General features: G+C 46.2%; 1 protein-coding gene across 5 annotated transcripts in view; it reads left to right on the forward strand.

The window, feature by feature from the left end:
- The window catches only part of dclk2a (doublecortin-like kinase 2a), a 114,010-nt gene extending 98,347 nt beyond the window's left edge, over window positions 1-15,663 (forward strand). For 2 of the 5 annotated variants that reach the window (XM_007904023.2, XM_007904024.2), the window contains 6 exons: window positions 4,066-4,199; window positions 5,728-5,805; window positions 7,228-7,324; window positions 8,374-8,454; window positions 9,226-9,339; window positions 15,299-15,663. In XM_007904023.2, the coding sequence (XP_007902214.1) occupies window positions 4,066-4,199; window positions 5,728-5,805; window positions 7,228-7,324; window positions 8,374-8,454; window positions 9,226-9,339; window positions 15,299-15,523 (729 nt within the window). In that variant the 3' untranslated portion in view covers window positions 15,524-15,663. Of the gene's footprint in view, window positions 1-4,065; window positions 4,200-5,727; window positions 5,806-7,227; window positions 7,325-8,373; window positions 8,455-9,225; window positions 9,340-11,732; window positions 12,250-13,417; window positions 13,431-15,298 lie in introns of those variants that run through there. The other 3 variants (XR_488642.1, XM_007904025.2, XM_007904026.2) reach the window with 3 other exon arrangements.
- Window positions 15,664-15,907: the final 244 nt, after the last annotated feature.

Consider the following 15,907-nt stretch of genomic DNA (forward strand, 5'->3'; position numbering starts at 1 on the left):
TTTTCAGCCCGGGACAGCAGTGACGTTAACAAAACGGTCGATAAGACATGCTCCAGCGCCTTGGGACGTCATCCCGACGTGAAAGGCGCGATACAAATGTAATCTTGTTGTTCGTTGTTGTAGTGGCCGGACAGAATACCCGTTCTTTTAACAAAATTCTGCAAGGTCCATCCCGACACTCTGCAGACTCACCCACAGACCAGAAATCAATGGCAAGTTCCATCTGCTCACTTGAGTGAATAGACTGAAGGTTAAAAGCAAAGGTAGCCGCGAAACACATTGGCGGACGCACTGCAGTGGCTGCTCGGCTGATTGAACACTGGAAAATCAGAATTGGCTTCTACCTAAGACCACCTAATGCTTGTTCCTTTTATGGTATAGAGTGGGAAATGGCATCTGCTTCCACTTCACCCCACTACAGATTGTATATATATCACAAGGGATACTTCGCTTGTGGTAGCCATGGAAACAATACAGGTGCGCTTACTGAATAAAATCACGTTAACTTCAAAGCAGAGCACCACATCCAATTTCAGCATTTTGTCCAGATTTTCAGCCCGGGACAGCAGTGAATGTTAACAAAACGGTTGATAAGACAAAGTTTACCTTCACATTTAGGTGTCAGCCTGGCTCCGTTGGTAGCACTCTGAGTCAGATGCTTACGGGTTTCAGTCTCACGTCGGGACTTTGAGCTCACAGTCTAGGCTGACACTACAATCCAACGCTCAGGTGTACAGCCAGTGTAACACAGAGAGATGTACAGCCAGTGTAACACAGAGACTGTACAGCCAGAGTAACACAGAGACTGTACAGCCAGAGTAACACAGAGAGATGTACAGCCAGTGTAACACAGAGAGATGTACAGCCAGTGTAACACAGAGAGATGTACAGCCAGTGTAACACAGAGAGATGTACAGCCAGTGTAACACAGAGACTGTACAGCCAGTGTAACACAGAGAGATGTACAGCCAGTGTAACACAGAGAGATGTACAGCCAGTGTAACACAGAGAGATGTACAGCCAGGGTAACACAGAGACTGTACAGCCAGTGTAACACAGAGAGATGTACAGCCAGTGTAACACCAAGCCACTTTGAATAGCACCATGGGATCTTTAACGTCCACCTGAACAGGCAGATGGGCCTTCGGTTTAACGTGTCGACCGAAAGACGGCACCTCTGACAATGCAGCACCACGCCTCCCTTCCCCCAGCACTGCAATGGAGTGTCAGTTTAGACTATGTCCCAACATGCGGTTTGGACCCACAACCTTCTGACTCAGAGGCAGGATCGCTCCCACTGTGCCAGGCTGACGCATGATTACTGTGTAATTACTGTAAAGCACTTTGAGACACTTCAATATTACAGACGCTGTTTGAAATGTCAGGATCATTACTATTATTATGATTTAAAAGGGACGGACAATGCATCCTCTCAATCTGTACACTGAGCATCAGTGCGACATACACTTGCTGCCTGTCACCCACTTTCCATATTATTTTAGGCATTTGTTTCCTGTGCTGCATTACTTGAGTTCTGTATTCAACAACAAAAACAACAACTTGCACTTATTAGCGATTGAGTAATCCAGGCGGGAGATGGCAAATGCATGCACGAGGGTTTCGGCCTCATTTGGGGTAAGGTACGGTCGGAGGTGGGCAATGTGGCGGAGGTGGAAGAAAGCGGTCCTGGTCAGGGCCCATATGTGGGGGAGGAGGGACAGCTGGGGATCAAATCGGACGCCTAGATTATGCACTGGTTTGGTAAGTGTGAGGGACGGGCCAGGAAGGTTGAGGAATTCAGTCCGCAGGAGTGAAGATGTTGGAATATGGCTTCCGTCTTGTCCACATTCAGCTGCCGGAGGTTTGCACTCATCCAGGCCCTGATATCTGACAGAACATCGGCAGACCTGGAGTTTGTACTGGAGGAGGCAAAGTAGATTTGTGTGTCATCACAAACATGTGGAAGTTTACCCTGTGTTTGCGGATGACATCGCTCAGAGGGAGCATATAGATACTGAAAAGAAGAGGGCCAAGGATGGAGCCCTGGGGTATCCCGCAGGCGACCAGGCGGGAGGAGAAACCATTTGCCGAGATGAGATGGAGATGGTTGGTTAAGTAGGACTCGAACCATGTGAGTGTAGTCTCACTAAGGTGGATCAGGGAGGAGATGCGGTGGAGGAGGATGTTGTGGTCGACTATGTCGAACATGCAGAGAGATCCAGGAGGACCAGGAGGCAGAGGGAGCCCTGGTCATAGATAGAGAGAATGTCGTTTGTGACTTTGACAAGCGCTGTCTCTGTGCTGTGGGCAGAGTGAAACCAGGCTGCAGGGGCTCGAGGAAGGAGAGGTGTGACCGAAGTTGACCTGCAACAATGCAGTGCAGGACATTGGCAAGGAAGGGTAGGTTGGAAATGGGATGATAGTGTGAGAGATTAGAGGGTTCAAGGGTGTTTTTTTTGTGGAGGGGTGTGACAACAGTGGTTTTCGGGGGGAGTGGAACAGTACCTGAAGAGAGAGACTGGTTGACCATGTCGGCCAGCAGTGGGGAGAGGAGGGGGAGTTGAGTGACCAGCAGCTGGGTGGGGAGGGGGTCGAGACAGCAGGTGGTGAACTTCATGCGGGTGATTGTGGTTGAGACGGAGGAGGGAGAAATGGGGGCAAAGGAGTGTAAGGAAAAAAAATAATAAATTGGTCTCTTCAATCACGACTGTCTGTGGGACACTGCTGTGCGCAATTGGCTGCCGCATTTCGCCCACAAAATATACAGTCAATTCACTTCACAGTATATTCTGTGAAGCGCTTTGAGACGTCTCGAAGACGTGATAAGGCGCTATATCAAATGCAAGGATTAGTATTAAGAGGGGGGAGTGGCAGGAGCCGTGACAGAGGGAGAAGGTGGTATGGATGGTCTGGGTGGATTGGAAGGTGACATGGGCGGAGAAGTCGATGCAGTCAAGTGGATGTTTTCAATCTTCGAAGGTTATCGAAGGTGCCAGGTGAGGCATTGAATTATTGTTCGGGTAGATGTTAAGTGGCAGTGCTTTGAAGAGAGGCAGTGAGCTCACCTGGTGTTCTGGTCAACATTGAGTGCTTGGAGAGGTTTGAGCATGCTGTACCAAATGTAGGTTTCATTGTAAAAGGATGAAAATTGTGGTCACAACTGTTGTGGTATCATTGATACAGATTCTGTTTACTGAGGAGGTTATAGTTTGCGTTTTGTTTTTAATAACAGTTGAAATGTAAAACAAAAGAGATTTTGCATTGAGAAACCTCTGAGAGTTGTAATATTTAAGGTAAGAGGAAATTGGTTCTGATTCCTGTTGGCGTTTGCTGTACATTGTGTAGATGTGTGAATCCTGGAGCCAGTCTGTGCTCCCCTCGCCTAATAAACTGGTGGCCAAAATTCCACCCTGAACGTTATTGGTGTAAATTAAGATGGCTGTTGTAATTTGGAAAGTTGATGGGAAAAGAAATGTTAATTGTAAGCACAAAATTCCAGCGCAAGAGAAAATTGCCTACTGAATGACACTGTGAAATTAAATCATATTATCGGAAAGGATATGTGTTCAATAATGGAGAGTTGTCTGCTTTCCTTGCACATTTGTGTGTCAGGCTGGCTCACTCTCGCCTCTTGAGTCAAAAAGGTCGTGGGTTCAAGCCCTATGCCGGGGCTTTGAATCACAAAGTCTAACATAGCACGCCAGTGCAATGGTGGGGGCGGGAGTGCTGCATTGGTGGAAGATTATGCCATCCATCCACTGAAACGTTAAACTAAGATGCTGTCTGCCTGTTTGAATACTAAAGATCCCATGGCAGTATTTGAAAATAGAAAGAGTTTCTCCCGGATTCCTGCCAAAATTCCCGTAGATAAAATGGGTCATTCAAATCAGGGCTGTTTGTGAAACATTACTATATGTAAATTGGCTGCCGCGATCATCTGTAAATATTCAGTCATTACACTTCAAAGTATTTTGAGACATGTTCCTCACATGAGAGTCATTATGACGCAAGCAATTTAATTATAATTTCACTCTCCTGTGGTTCACTCCCTGTCTCCTTTGGCAGGTTTGTGAGTATGAAGATGGCACCAAGTCGCTGAAGTTGGGAGACTTTGGCCTGGCTACAGTGCTGGATGGGCCCCTCTACACAGTCTGCGGTACTCCTACCTATGTGGCTCCAGAGATCATTGCAGAGACTGGGTAAGCAGCGACCAGAAGCCTCTGAGAGTTGTAATATCTAGGGTAAGAGGAAACTGGTTCTGATTCCTGTCGGCATTTGCTGTACATTGTGTAGATGTATGAAGCCTGGAGCCAGTCTGTGCTTCTCTCGTCTAATAAACTGGTGGCCAAAATTCCATGCTGAACGTTACTGGTGTAAATTAAGATGGCTGACATAATTTAGAGAGCTAATGGGAAAAGAAATGTTAACTGTACACACAAAATTCTTGCAAATTCTATCAAAACTGCTTAAAAGAGTTTTTCACAAGGTTAGGGCAGATTTGATTATAAATTGGAAAAGGTTGCCTTTTCCCCAGCGGGTGCTTACATCCATCTCTTTGGAACGCCACAGCTATAGTTTGTATTATTGCTAGTAACGTCCAGAGAACTTTATATAAATACATCCATGCAGAAGATATGAATATATGCCAACAAACTAAAGGCAAAGGACAACCGACGACAGTCATGAATCTGAATGGTAGTAAAAAGATAGAAATGAGAAGCACATGAGGACAAGTTTCGTTAACAATCCAGGCCTCCCCTATTGGAGGTCATTGCTGAAGCCAGGCACGGCTCCACAACCTTAAGCCAAACTCTCATTAGTAACAGAGCATTTGGGTTGGTTCCAGTTTCTCCAAAACTCCTCCAATTCCTCTTTGGGTATGAACAAAGCTCTGGTCAGTTCAGTATTGTCAGTTGCTACATTTGGAAGGGTCCTCCACCTGCCCTCTTCATTAGCTGCTGTTGTGTAGCATCTTCCCAGGAGAAGAAAACAGGCTTGGGTGTCAGTCTGCCTCAGTTGGTAGCCCTCTCATCTTTGAGTTAGACAGTTGTGGTCCCACATTAGGACTTTGAACTCACAGTCAAGGCTGACACTCCAACTCAGTGCTGGGGCTGACCTGCATTGTTGGAGGTGCCATCCTTTGGATGAAATGTTAATGTGAGGTCCCACCTGCTTGTTAAAGTGGATGTTAAAGATCCCATAGAGCTATTTGAACAGAAAAGAGAGATTGTCCTGGTGTTCTGGCCAACCAATCCCCAAATAAAATTGGTCACTCACTTTGTGGCTGTTTGTGGGGACATTGCTGTGCGCAAATTGGCTGCTGCATTCGCCTCCTCCTTTGCCTGGTCCCTTTATTGTAGGGTCATGTACGTACGAAGGCAACTTATCCTGGATCTATTCTTAGAGAGAGCTGCCTTCAGGGGTATTCAGGGATACTTACCAATTCATTGAACTGTTGTGTTCAATAAGGGAATCAGCAGTTTATTAAAGCGCAAATGCCAGAGGGAGCCACAAGTGCATTAGTTCTTCCTGCAGACTCTTTGCACATGAGCTTTTCTTTATTGTTTTGTTTCATGTTAATGTTTTATGTGCGCTCGGTGTACTCAGTGTTCGCTATCCACCCAGGTACAGATTCCTGTCAGAAAGGGGTCTGTTCTTTCTGACCCCAGTAATTCCCTCTGCACCGGCTGTGGTTGATCTGATCCTCTGCTGTTACTATTCTTACAGGTATGGCCTGAAGGTGGATGTCTGGGCTGCGGGGGTCATTACGTACATCTTACTGTGTGGCTTTCCTCCATTCCGCAGGTAAATCTGCAGCAAAATTCAACCCCACCCTCCGCTTCCAGAAATGGCTTGTGATTGTCTAAAATGGGGCACCAATTTGTGGGGCTGCCAAATTATGAGAGAGGGTGGGGGGTGGTGGGGGGGTGGGGGAGAACAAGCCAAAAAGCATCAAACATCACATTTAAAAACTTTGTTGAGTTTAAATGGAACTTATGAAGTAGATGCACAAGATGGTAAGTCTCAGAAGCCAATCACAGGGACACACAGGAAATTTCCCATATTCCCATCCCCTGCCCCTCATCTCCTTTAATCTTCAATGCTCTCTGTCGTCTAACAGCTATTATAATATAATATGATAATCCTATTACATATGTGAAGCACTGACAGACGTTTCTTAGGAGTCGATCAAACCCGAGGAGGTTCCGACAAACTGGAAACAAGCAAACGTGGTTTCGGTTTTCAAGGACAGAGACAGGAACAGAAATGTACCTGATATTGTCCAGGAACATTCATTAGTCTGAACAGTTCATTGGAAAAATGTTAACGGAATCAACCATTAGAAACAAAATGGCAGATTATCTGTACAAAAGTGATAACCATAATCCTTGGTTATAGCACCTTATCATGTCATTGAGACGTCTCAAAGAGTTTCACAGGATACACTTTAAAAAGTAACTTACAAAATGGCAACCAACATGGCTATAAAGGGGCTTGACTTTGTCCGATCAGCCTCACAGTCTTTTTGTGGAGGGTAAACATCAAATTAACAGTGGGGAAGGATGTCATATAGTACACCCAAGCTTCCAAAGGGCATTTGATGAAATAGCACCTGAGAGACTCCTTACAAACTGGTGTTGCCGATTACCAAGTATAATAATAATAATAATCCTTACATTTGATAAAGCACCTGTCAAGTCTTCAGGACATCTCAAAGCGCTTCACGAAATATACTGTCGAGTAAATTGACTGTGTATTTTGTGTGCGAAACAACAATGTAAACGATTGACGTGATTCAGTACTGGCTAAAGGAAAGGAAAGACAAGAGTCATTAGAGGAGCTAGGTCTCAATGAGCGGAGATATTGAGTGGAGCACCAGCCTGTGCTGGGAGTCCTCCTGTTTTTGTCTACAAAAATTCAGAGCGAGTAAATTAAGCTATGGGGATTCTGGCATCAATCTACTACCTTCCTCCCAATCACTGTAAGCTTTAGGAATGTCATAAAATATTTTGTGTAAAATCACCCTCAAATTATTTCCACGTCAGCTATTGACAGGGATAGTGCAATTACACAGTTTTGGAATATTCTGCACATTATCAGGGAGAGGCCGAGACCCTGGAATAAAAAGCTCCATCTGATATGCAGGAAGGTCTGGGAGAACTGAACGAGTTGGAAGACGTGGTTTCCCATCGCTCCAGAAATAATCCTATTATTCTGTTCCCGCAGTGAGAACAATCTCCAGGAGGACTTGTTTGATCAGATTCTCATTGGGCGGCTGGAGTTTCCCTCTCCCTATTGGGACAACATCACTGGCTCAGCCAAAGTACGTACAATACAATAAAATACAACTTAGATGGTGCCTTTCATGTCAGTAAGATGTCTCAAAGTGATCTACCCTGCTGGCTGGGAACCCAAACTGTTGGGGGGGAGGAGGGGAGGATTGACCCCAAGTGGGCTTTGAAGGTAGGAAGGGAGGGGGGAGACGGACGGCAACATGAAGGAAATAACATCAGCAATGATCTGATGGCACGGAAATCGGCTATTTTCTCACCCGTCACTTATAAGGCAGGCTCTGAGATACTGGACCCTGAAATTGCCTGCAACAAATCCTTCCAATTAACCAGCAATTTATTGAAGTAAATTTCTCATTGAATTCTGGCTTCTAAACAGAAGGTATTTGTTTCTGGCGAGTTCAAACTTGGTTCATAGTTATGATGAGAGCGCAAGGTGGACAAAGTGCCGTCAACTCATGTTACCCAGAGGGAGAGCCGGAGGGAGAAGGTGCAGTGTTACAGTTGAATTGTTTCTCTACAAAGCAGCACGTGTTTCAAACGGCTTGGCAGAGCTTTGTTTATTAACGATTCACATCTTGAGTGAGTGTGAGCAGGGTGCAGGGCTCTCAACCCAAAAGCAATTTAGTGACTCTATTGATCAGTGAATGGTGGACAGATTGGGGTCTGTTGAGTCTAGATCTTAGATGCTCCCCCCCCTCCCCAACACCCTCAGCACCTTCACAGACGTAGATACACACACAGTGATGAGAGCAAACTTCGGAAACTCTGTCAGTCAAACTAGCATTACGGGAGAGAGAACGCTGCTGCTTTCTGGGAGAGAGCAGGACCAAGTATCAAAGCATCAAAATGGAAACTTTTAGCAGATTTCTTCACAGCGAGTGCTGCCACCTGTGTTTATTTCCTGTTTTGGTGAAACACTCTATGTGTTACCAGTGGACTTTTGGTAGACAGAATAGCAGCAGGACTGGCCTAGACACCGCTGTCTCTCAGTCTCCAGGCCTCGCCTCACCTACAATTATTTCCAGCTTCTTTCCCACTTACTGCGATTGCACATTTCAATGCTGTCATTTTGTTGCAGGAATTAATTGGTCGAATGCTACAGGTAAACATCGAGGCTCGATACACCGCTGAGCAAGTTCTGACGCATCCCTGGGTGGCTGTGAGTATGGAGGTGGTGAACCACGGGGTATCTGTGCCTCCTGAGTGAGGTGATGGCAAGTGCACCTGGGGTTATGCTGATGGCCTCATTCAGTGACAGGAGTGAACTGTGTGATAAGACGTTGCTTTTCCTCCTGGCCAGGCAGTGCCAGAACTCATGCTCATTGCAGATACAAACTGATTTCAGGTAAAAAAAAATACCACTGGATGAACTGGCTCCAAGGTGACATGTTTGACAACGGAATGTCAGAATCGAGCGAGCCCTCTTGACGGTCTCAGTAGTCCAGGTCCTGAGCCAGGCAGGTTCACAGTATTGCAGGGCACTGCTGATGACAGCACAGGGCAGACCAGTCACTGAAGGCAGGGACTCTTCCCATTCAGCTCCCATTCAGTTCCCGATAACCCTGCAAGCCAAAGCCCTCATGAGTAGCGTGGTCCTAGCTGGACAATCAGTGGGAAAGCTTGCCAGACAGCGCTTTCAATGGCAAGCTACATGGTTTTAGCTGGTTATTCTCCAGCAGTACCCCAACGTCCACAGTCACCATGAGTTTTAAGTCCAAGGTTTGCTTAGCGTGACACTGAACAGCGTACCTCAAACTGTTTGGTGACACTCTTTGTGGATGGTTTGTGTTGTGATGCAAAACTGCTCTGTGGTCCATTCCATGGATACACTCGTGGTGGTGAGGGACGGGGGTGGGGGGGGGGGTGTTGAGAGACGGGCGGGAGGGTGTAAGATGAGCCACTGGGAGTAATGGTCGCTTCCTGTCTGCAGGACGACACAGCACAAGAGAGAGACATGCAGGTCGCAGTAACCGGCAAGCTCAGAAAGCACTTTAACCCAACGGCAAAGCAGAGCAATACTGCGGCAAATGTCAGCGTGATTATGGTAAGTGGGACACACACACGCGCACACTCCACACACTCGAGAGTGCCTCACATGACTCGAGTAGGCTAAAGCTTACCACCTCAGCTCCAACTGGAGTAGGAACTTCCCTGAGAGTGCCCCTAGAGTGAGGTTTACCGTCTAGCTGTAGGAGGGAGCTGCCATACTGGCTCAGGATAGGGAACGGTAACCAATAGCAACCCGCCTCACTTTCTCCGGGAGTGTAAGAGGCTTGTCTTCACCCTCAGGCAGACAGATTGAGACTGTGGCAACATGTCCTGTCGTCAGTGCTACCTCAGGCTGACGTTCTGGGCACTGTTACCTGTAGCGACTTTAATGGTGAGAGGGAGTCCCATTAGAATACCAGCAGGCCTGATCAGCCACATCACAGCCAACTGACCTTTGAGATCCATCAATTCATATTTTACCTCTACAAAGGGTAAAGTTTTAAAGAGGTGGAGGGGATTTTGTGGGGAGGACAGGTCCTTGGTGTATATTAAAGGAGGGAGACTCAAACCTGCAGTGGAACACTGACCAGTCTCGTTTCCCCCCTCCCCCCCACCCCCACGCCTACTTTTGGTTTGTTGATCTACGAGCATCTAAAACTCAACCACTGCAACCAGGGTTCACCACGGATGGGAACTGGAAGCTGGTGACCCTGACCTGTGGGAATTATGCTCTGGTGAGATACACTTCTGGGCGTATGGGAGCTGAGTTCCCTCCGGTTGTGTAACAAACTTTGAATATATTATTGATTGTTCTGCTGGTGAATTTCCATTACCAGAACGAACAAGCAGCACATACGCATATACACACAGAGAAGGAAAACAATTGCTATTGATAAGAGAAAAAAATTATTAAATCCACTGTATTTTTTTCCCCTCGCAAATTTTCTCCCTCCTTTACCATTCTAAATTTATGTGACTCTATATTCCCTCTACCAGGGTTTGGTTCCAAAGACAACCTCAGCTACTTTGTCCATTTTCATGAACCTTGACATTTGACCACATTGGGCATCACCGAGGATACTTTCCTGCTCGATGTTCACACATTACATACCTCGAGCAAGGCTTGCTAGGCAGCAATGGAAAGATTGGCTGATTCTCCCTTTCCTTACCCAGGACAATAAGGCCAGTTTCAGGGGCCGCAATGCTGGTATGACAAAGATCAGCTACTCCAGCATAGCTCGGATGTCAAAAACTGGCAAATTAGGATCGCACTTTCCAGAATTCTGCCCGGTTTTAAATTTTAAGACAACCCTGTCTTACATGTTAAGGGTAGATGGAATTTCGGGTATCCAATCACTAACCAGAGGTGCCCACTGGCAGGACGCATGGGGGTGGGATGGGGGGAGGTGTGGTTTTGGGTGGGTGGGGGAGAGAGTTGTGTGAGACCAAGATTGGCTTCTGCTGTGATCTTCCTTCCCCCAGTGGCACTCACTGTCACGGCTCAGGGGTGAATAGAGACCGCTTGGGTTAGGTACGGTGTAGGCCACTAGTGGGTGGAGACAGATCCCAATATGAGTCAGAACAAGAGAAAATTGGATTTTTTTTTGCAAAAGACAAATGTCAATAGCAATTAGATTAAATTTTTCATATTGAAAGGCTTGAATTGTTTAACCCACAAATCTCACATGTTCCCTCCCTCACCACATTCCTAATATTTTCTTTCATTCTCCTGACTGTTGGTTGAAGATCCATCTGGTTATACAGGGACTTACGCCTCCTCGCCCTTCCCCACCCCACTCCCCTTGCCCCCAGCTGTCAGCACCTGATACAGCATAGTGTAATGGATTGAGAGCCAAAATCAGCTCCACTTCCCCTGATGTGGAATTTGACCACATTGGGCATCATACACACTATGCCATACCCAGCAGCTGCCTGACACCTGGCAACATATCTGACCTTCACGGGCAACCCTGAGTCCTTCAGCTCCCCAGGTGCCTCCTCAGCTGGGGCCCCCAGTGGCCCACGGTATCTCACAGAGACCAATCACATATCTCACCATGACTAAGTCTTGCACCTCAAAGAAAAACAAGCTGGTAACTCACAGAGACCAAGCTGGTAACTCACAGAGACCAAGCTGGTAACTCACAGAGACCAAGCTTGTAACTCAGACGCCTGACCTCCTTCCGCCTCCCCTCCACCCCCATCCCTAGTCAGTAATAGTACAGAGCAGTTTCATAGTTTCATAAACTGTAGTGACGGGATGTGCCGGTGTCTGCTCTATTTCCCATGTAATGTCCCATCCTCAACTTGACTCGGGCCAGGTTGGGAAGGGCTGAGTGTGTGGAATGGCCAAGCAGGATGGTCTCAGTGAATCTCTAACCTACAGCAGTTCTTCCGAATCTGGCCTGACATCTGTTTTGTTTGTGTGCATTTCATGTCTTTCGACAGTTTGAAGTGTAAAGAGGGAGAGGTTAAAGCTCGATTCCTCGTCCTGAGAAACTGGAAAAACCCTGAAGGACACCATGGTATAGAATGCAGTGCTAAAACCGGGGAAGCTGGTCACTAACTCCCAGCCCATTCTAAATCTGCATGGCCCATTGCCTTGTGCCTCACAGCTCTTACCTACGCTTTGCCAGTTGGCTGGACTTCACACGGCGTGGACCAGACTGATGCCCCTGTGTAACCGGAGAGTGCAGAGCTTTCTTATCCCTTGTCTAGATGCTGGATTAAACTCATTTTCCCCCCACCCACCTTCCCCATCCCTCCCAACCTGCTCAAGATTCAAAGCACCACAAAAACCCTGGACTTCTGGACATTTGAAAGTCTACCGCTCGATAGATCTCAGGTGGACTTTCAATCGGAAAGGCCAAAGTTGTGGAAACAGATTCCATGTCTGAACAAGGGCAAAACGTGGTTTAGGACAAGTCGTAGGAGAAATGTAACATTTCACAAATTAATGGAAGAAAATCCAGACCTTCCCAATAGGAATCCAGCCTGAAATAGTGTGGAATAGGTAGAATGGTCCTGAAGTTCCATCTAGTGGTAGAAATCAGGAATTACAGCTGTCAAAACTTAGAAGCTTTTGTTTGCTTTCCTTCAGGCTGTGCCTCCTTTTTTTTTAAAAAAAGTTTTATTTATAGCTCTATTTATTGGCCTTGCATCATGTATTTTCTTCATGTAAGCGCTTGGTTCTCTACGATGTGAGCATGTGCGCACAGTGATGAATTTATTATGGACTGTGAATTTTTTTTGTAATTATGGTGATGTCTGTATTGAGCTTATCGAAAGCTAACCGAATGTACTCAGCCCTGGTTAAAGGGCAGTTCTAGAGAACCAAGCATTTTTCATGTTACAAGGAGGTGTTCTTTAGTGGAGTCCATTAATACTGTTCGGCAACATAGGTTGGAAAACACAAAAGATGAGAAATTCCACCTGGGTCTAGGTTTACTCTTATTTCATTAGCATTTCATTGTGGGGAATTTAGCAAATTCTTAAATACAGCTTTTAATTTTAAGACATTTTTTCTGTAAGTTATTTTAAGAACTATAGAGGGATATCTTCAAAGTTGAGACTGAGTTCAACAATTCTCCGAATTCTGGACACTCCAAAATGTTAAGAGTATAGAGTCAATCTTGTTCCTGGTGGAATTTCTGGTAGTCTAATAACAGGCAGAGATGACATATTCCGGGGAGGATAGTGTTGGGTAAAGAGAACTTCCTTCACTTTCTCGTTAAATGTTTTAAGTACAGTTGTCTGCTTTCAAAATGAAAAGGGACAAATATTCTTAATTTTGTGCAAAAAATCAGCGTAAAAACTACAGTAACTACATAAAAGAGGAGAGTGACAGAATTCAGATGAGCTCCGCTCCAGGTCCACTGTCTTTGCTGGATAGTGTTGAGTTTTGATGCATTCAGTGAAATGTCTGGATAGGAATGTGTAAGACACGCAGACAGTAATGTTAAACCGTTCACAGTGCTACCTGTAAACTGATTGAAGAGTTGCCCGCAGTCACGGTGGTAGTATTTTTTAATATAAATCTGTATAAACATGTATTAGAAGTATGACTAGTCTCTATCCCTGTGCTTCTTCCCTCCCGTCTCTGGCCTGCATCTGCATTGCTTCTCTCTGAGTAGATCCAAGGCAATGGTATGTACTAACTGCATTGGCGCTGCTTTGATCTGCTGCACGCATAAGGACTCTGCTGCTTCCTTTTTAAAACAATTTTCAACGTGGGAAAAGGAGAACTGATTTGTTCAAGACTGACTGAGTTCTCCTGCATGCTTTCCAACCCGATTAGTTCCGTGTTCACCCTGAATATTTTTAACCCAAAGTAGTCGAAGTGTGTTCTACATTTCCTTATACTTGGAGATGTGCATTCAAAGAATATTGTGCAAGGAGGTGTGCATTACTAGGCGCTGGGTGGTGTGGTATGAATATCCATATTAAGACGGCCTTTGACTTGAAGTTTAGTCTTTTGGCTCCATTGTGCTCAATGATCATGTTCTCCATCGTATCAAGTACGATTGAAACGCACAAAGCGTAGCCCACAATGGACACTGTCTTCATCAAAAGTGTTTGGCAAACCTTGTTTATGGGCACAGGATACAATGAGATACAATGCATCTAAATAATTCCTTGCACCATTGTCATGTGACATTAAATCACTCACTCTGCTTTTGGCTGTTCCCCCCCCCCCCTCCCCCCACCCCCGCTCCATCTCTCACATTAAACAAGATTTATTGAGTGCTCTTTCACAGAAGCAGGGCCCCTTTAAGGTAGCAAAGACAGGCCTTGTTGAAATACAGAGGTCCTACACTGTTGGTGTCATTGTACATGAGCATTGGGTTCTTACAGTGAGCGTTTGGAGCTGGAATGGTTTCCAGGTTCAGTGTGGTGTTATGCACCAGAGGTTCATTCTCTGTTGCCTTAAGTGATCGGATTTAATAATAATAATAATAATCTTGCATTTGATATAGCACCATAGCGTGTCTTCGAGACGCCTCAAAGCGCTTCACAGAATGCATTCTAAAGTGGATTGACTGTATGTTTTGTGGGTGAAACGCGGCAGACAATTGCACACAGCAGTGTCCCATAAACAATCGCGGATTAAGGTAGCAACTTGAGTACTTCAAACTGTGCTGAGAAGTAAAGAAAGCACAAGGTCTTATTATTATTATTATTGTTATTATTATTATTAAGGTTCCTCTTAAATCTGCTTAATTTAAAATGAAAACCTCATTGGAGAGTTGCGCTGAATTGCTTCAAATGTGTAACTTCCACACCTGAAGGTGAGTCATATAAGTTTATTTTGTATCAAAGCAGGAAGTGCCTGATTGTACGCGTTTCCCTTTCACACATGGGCCCATTACACCTTATATCATGCCCACTGTTCTCGGTGATCAGACAGATTCCATCTCTTAAACCTGGTACCAAACAGGAGCCCTGGCTGCAGGCTCTGCCCAGAGCTAGATTTGTCGTGCTCTGCTCTCATTGCCCGCTTACCCATGTACATGAACAGTCCCAACAATGTGCACCTCTCAGCTAATCTCAGGATAAGAACATAATCCAACCCAGTTTATCTCAAATCATTATCAGTGCTGCTCAGGATATTCTCTCTTGGGGGGCGGGGGGGGGGGGGGGGGGGGGGGGGGGGGGGGGGGGAGGGGAGGTGGGGGCACGCTCCAGTTTCAGTTTGGGACAATAAACACATCTCTAAATGCATGAACTATTCGCTTAGTTTTCAATCAAACAGAATTGGGTCAAAGGTTGGCTCATCAAACCCTCCAGTGCATGTTGACAGGACCCTATTCACTGCAGTTCTTTTGACAAGACACTTTGGGTGGGAGTTTTTCACGGACTCTCAGGAAGATGTCTCTATCATGTTCCTCAGTCCCTCAGTTCGCATGCTGACTCACTAACCCCTCTCTCCCTCCCTCCCCCCTCCCTCATGTCGATGCTCCACAGTTTGGCTGCGGATGGCCTCGCTCTTACTCTTCTCTCTTTTTATTTTCCAGTCCACGGCTCTCGATAAAGAAAGTCAGATATTCAGTGCTAAACGCCAGCGCCATGTTGGAGGAGTTGGTACGGAGCAAACGTCTCAACTCTCTTCGACCGAAGATCCTTCCATGTCTGTGCCCATGACCTTTCCCCCTAACTCATCCGAGCCAGTTGAGCCCCCTGCTCTCCCCACACCTTGTGTGGCTGAGACCACTGCACCTCGAGGGACCATGTTTTCTTGAAGCACACTGTTAGGAACCCCTACATTAGCTATCGACTGCTATTTAAAAATGCACACATACACACCACCATCCCACCAACCTTTCCCAGCGCTGAATTAGAGAGCAGTCGCTTCCCAGCTTCGCTCTTTCCTCCCACTCCCTCCAATCGGGTTTCCGTGCTTCCCGCAGCACAGAAACTGCTCTGGTCAAGGTCACATATGACATCCTGACCATGTGTGACCAGGGCTCCCTCTGCCTCCTTGTCCTCCTCGACCTCTCCGCCGCCTTTGTGGACCACTGAATCCTCCTCCACCTCCTCTCCTCCCACTTCAACCTTCAGAGTTCTGTCCTTGACTGGTTCAGGTCCGACCTTTCACACCGCCTCCACTTTGTCTCTGCAATGGC

Source organism: Callorhinchus milii, unplaced genomic scaffold (assembly GCF_018977255.1).
Source record: "Callorhinchus milii isolate IMCB2004 unplaced genomic scaffold, IMCB_Cmil_1.0 Scaffold1, whole genome shotgun sequence".
Lineage (NCBI taxonomy): Eukaryota > Metazoa > Chordata > Chondrichthyes > Chimaeriformes > Callorhinchidae > Callorhinchus > Callorhinchus milii.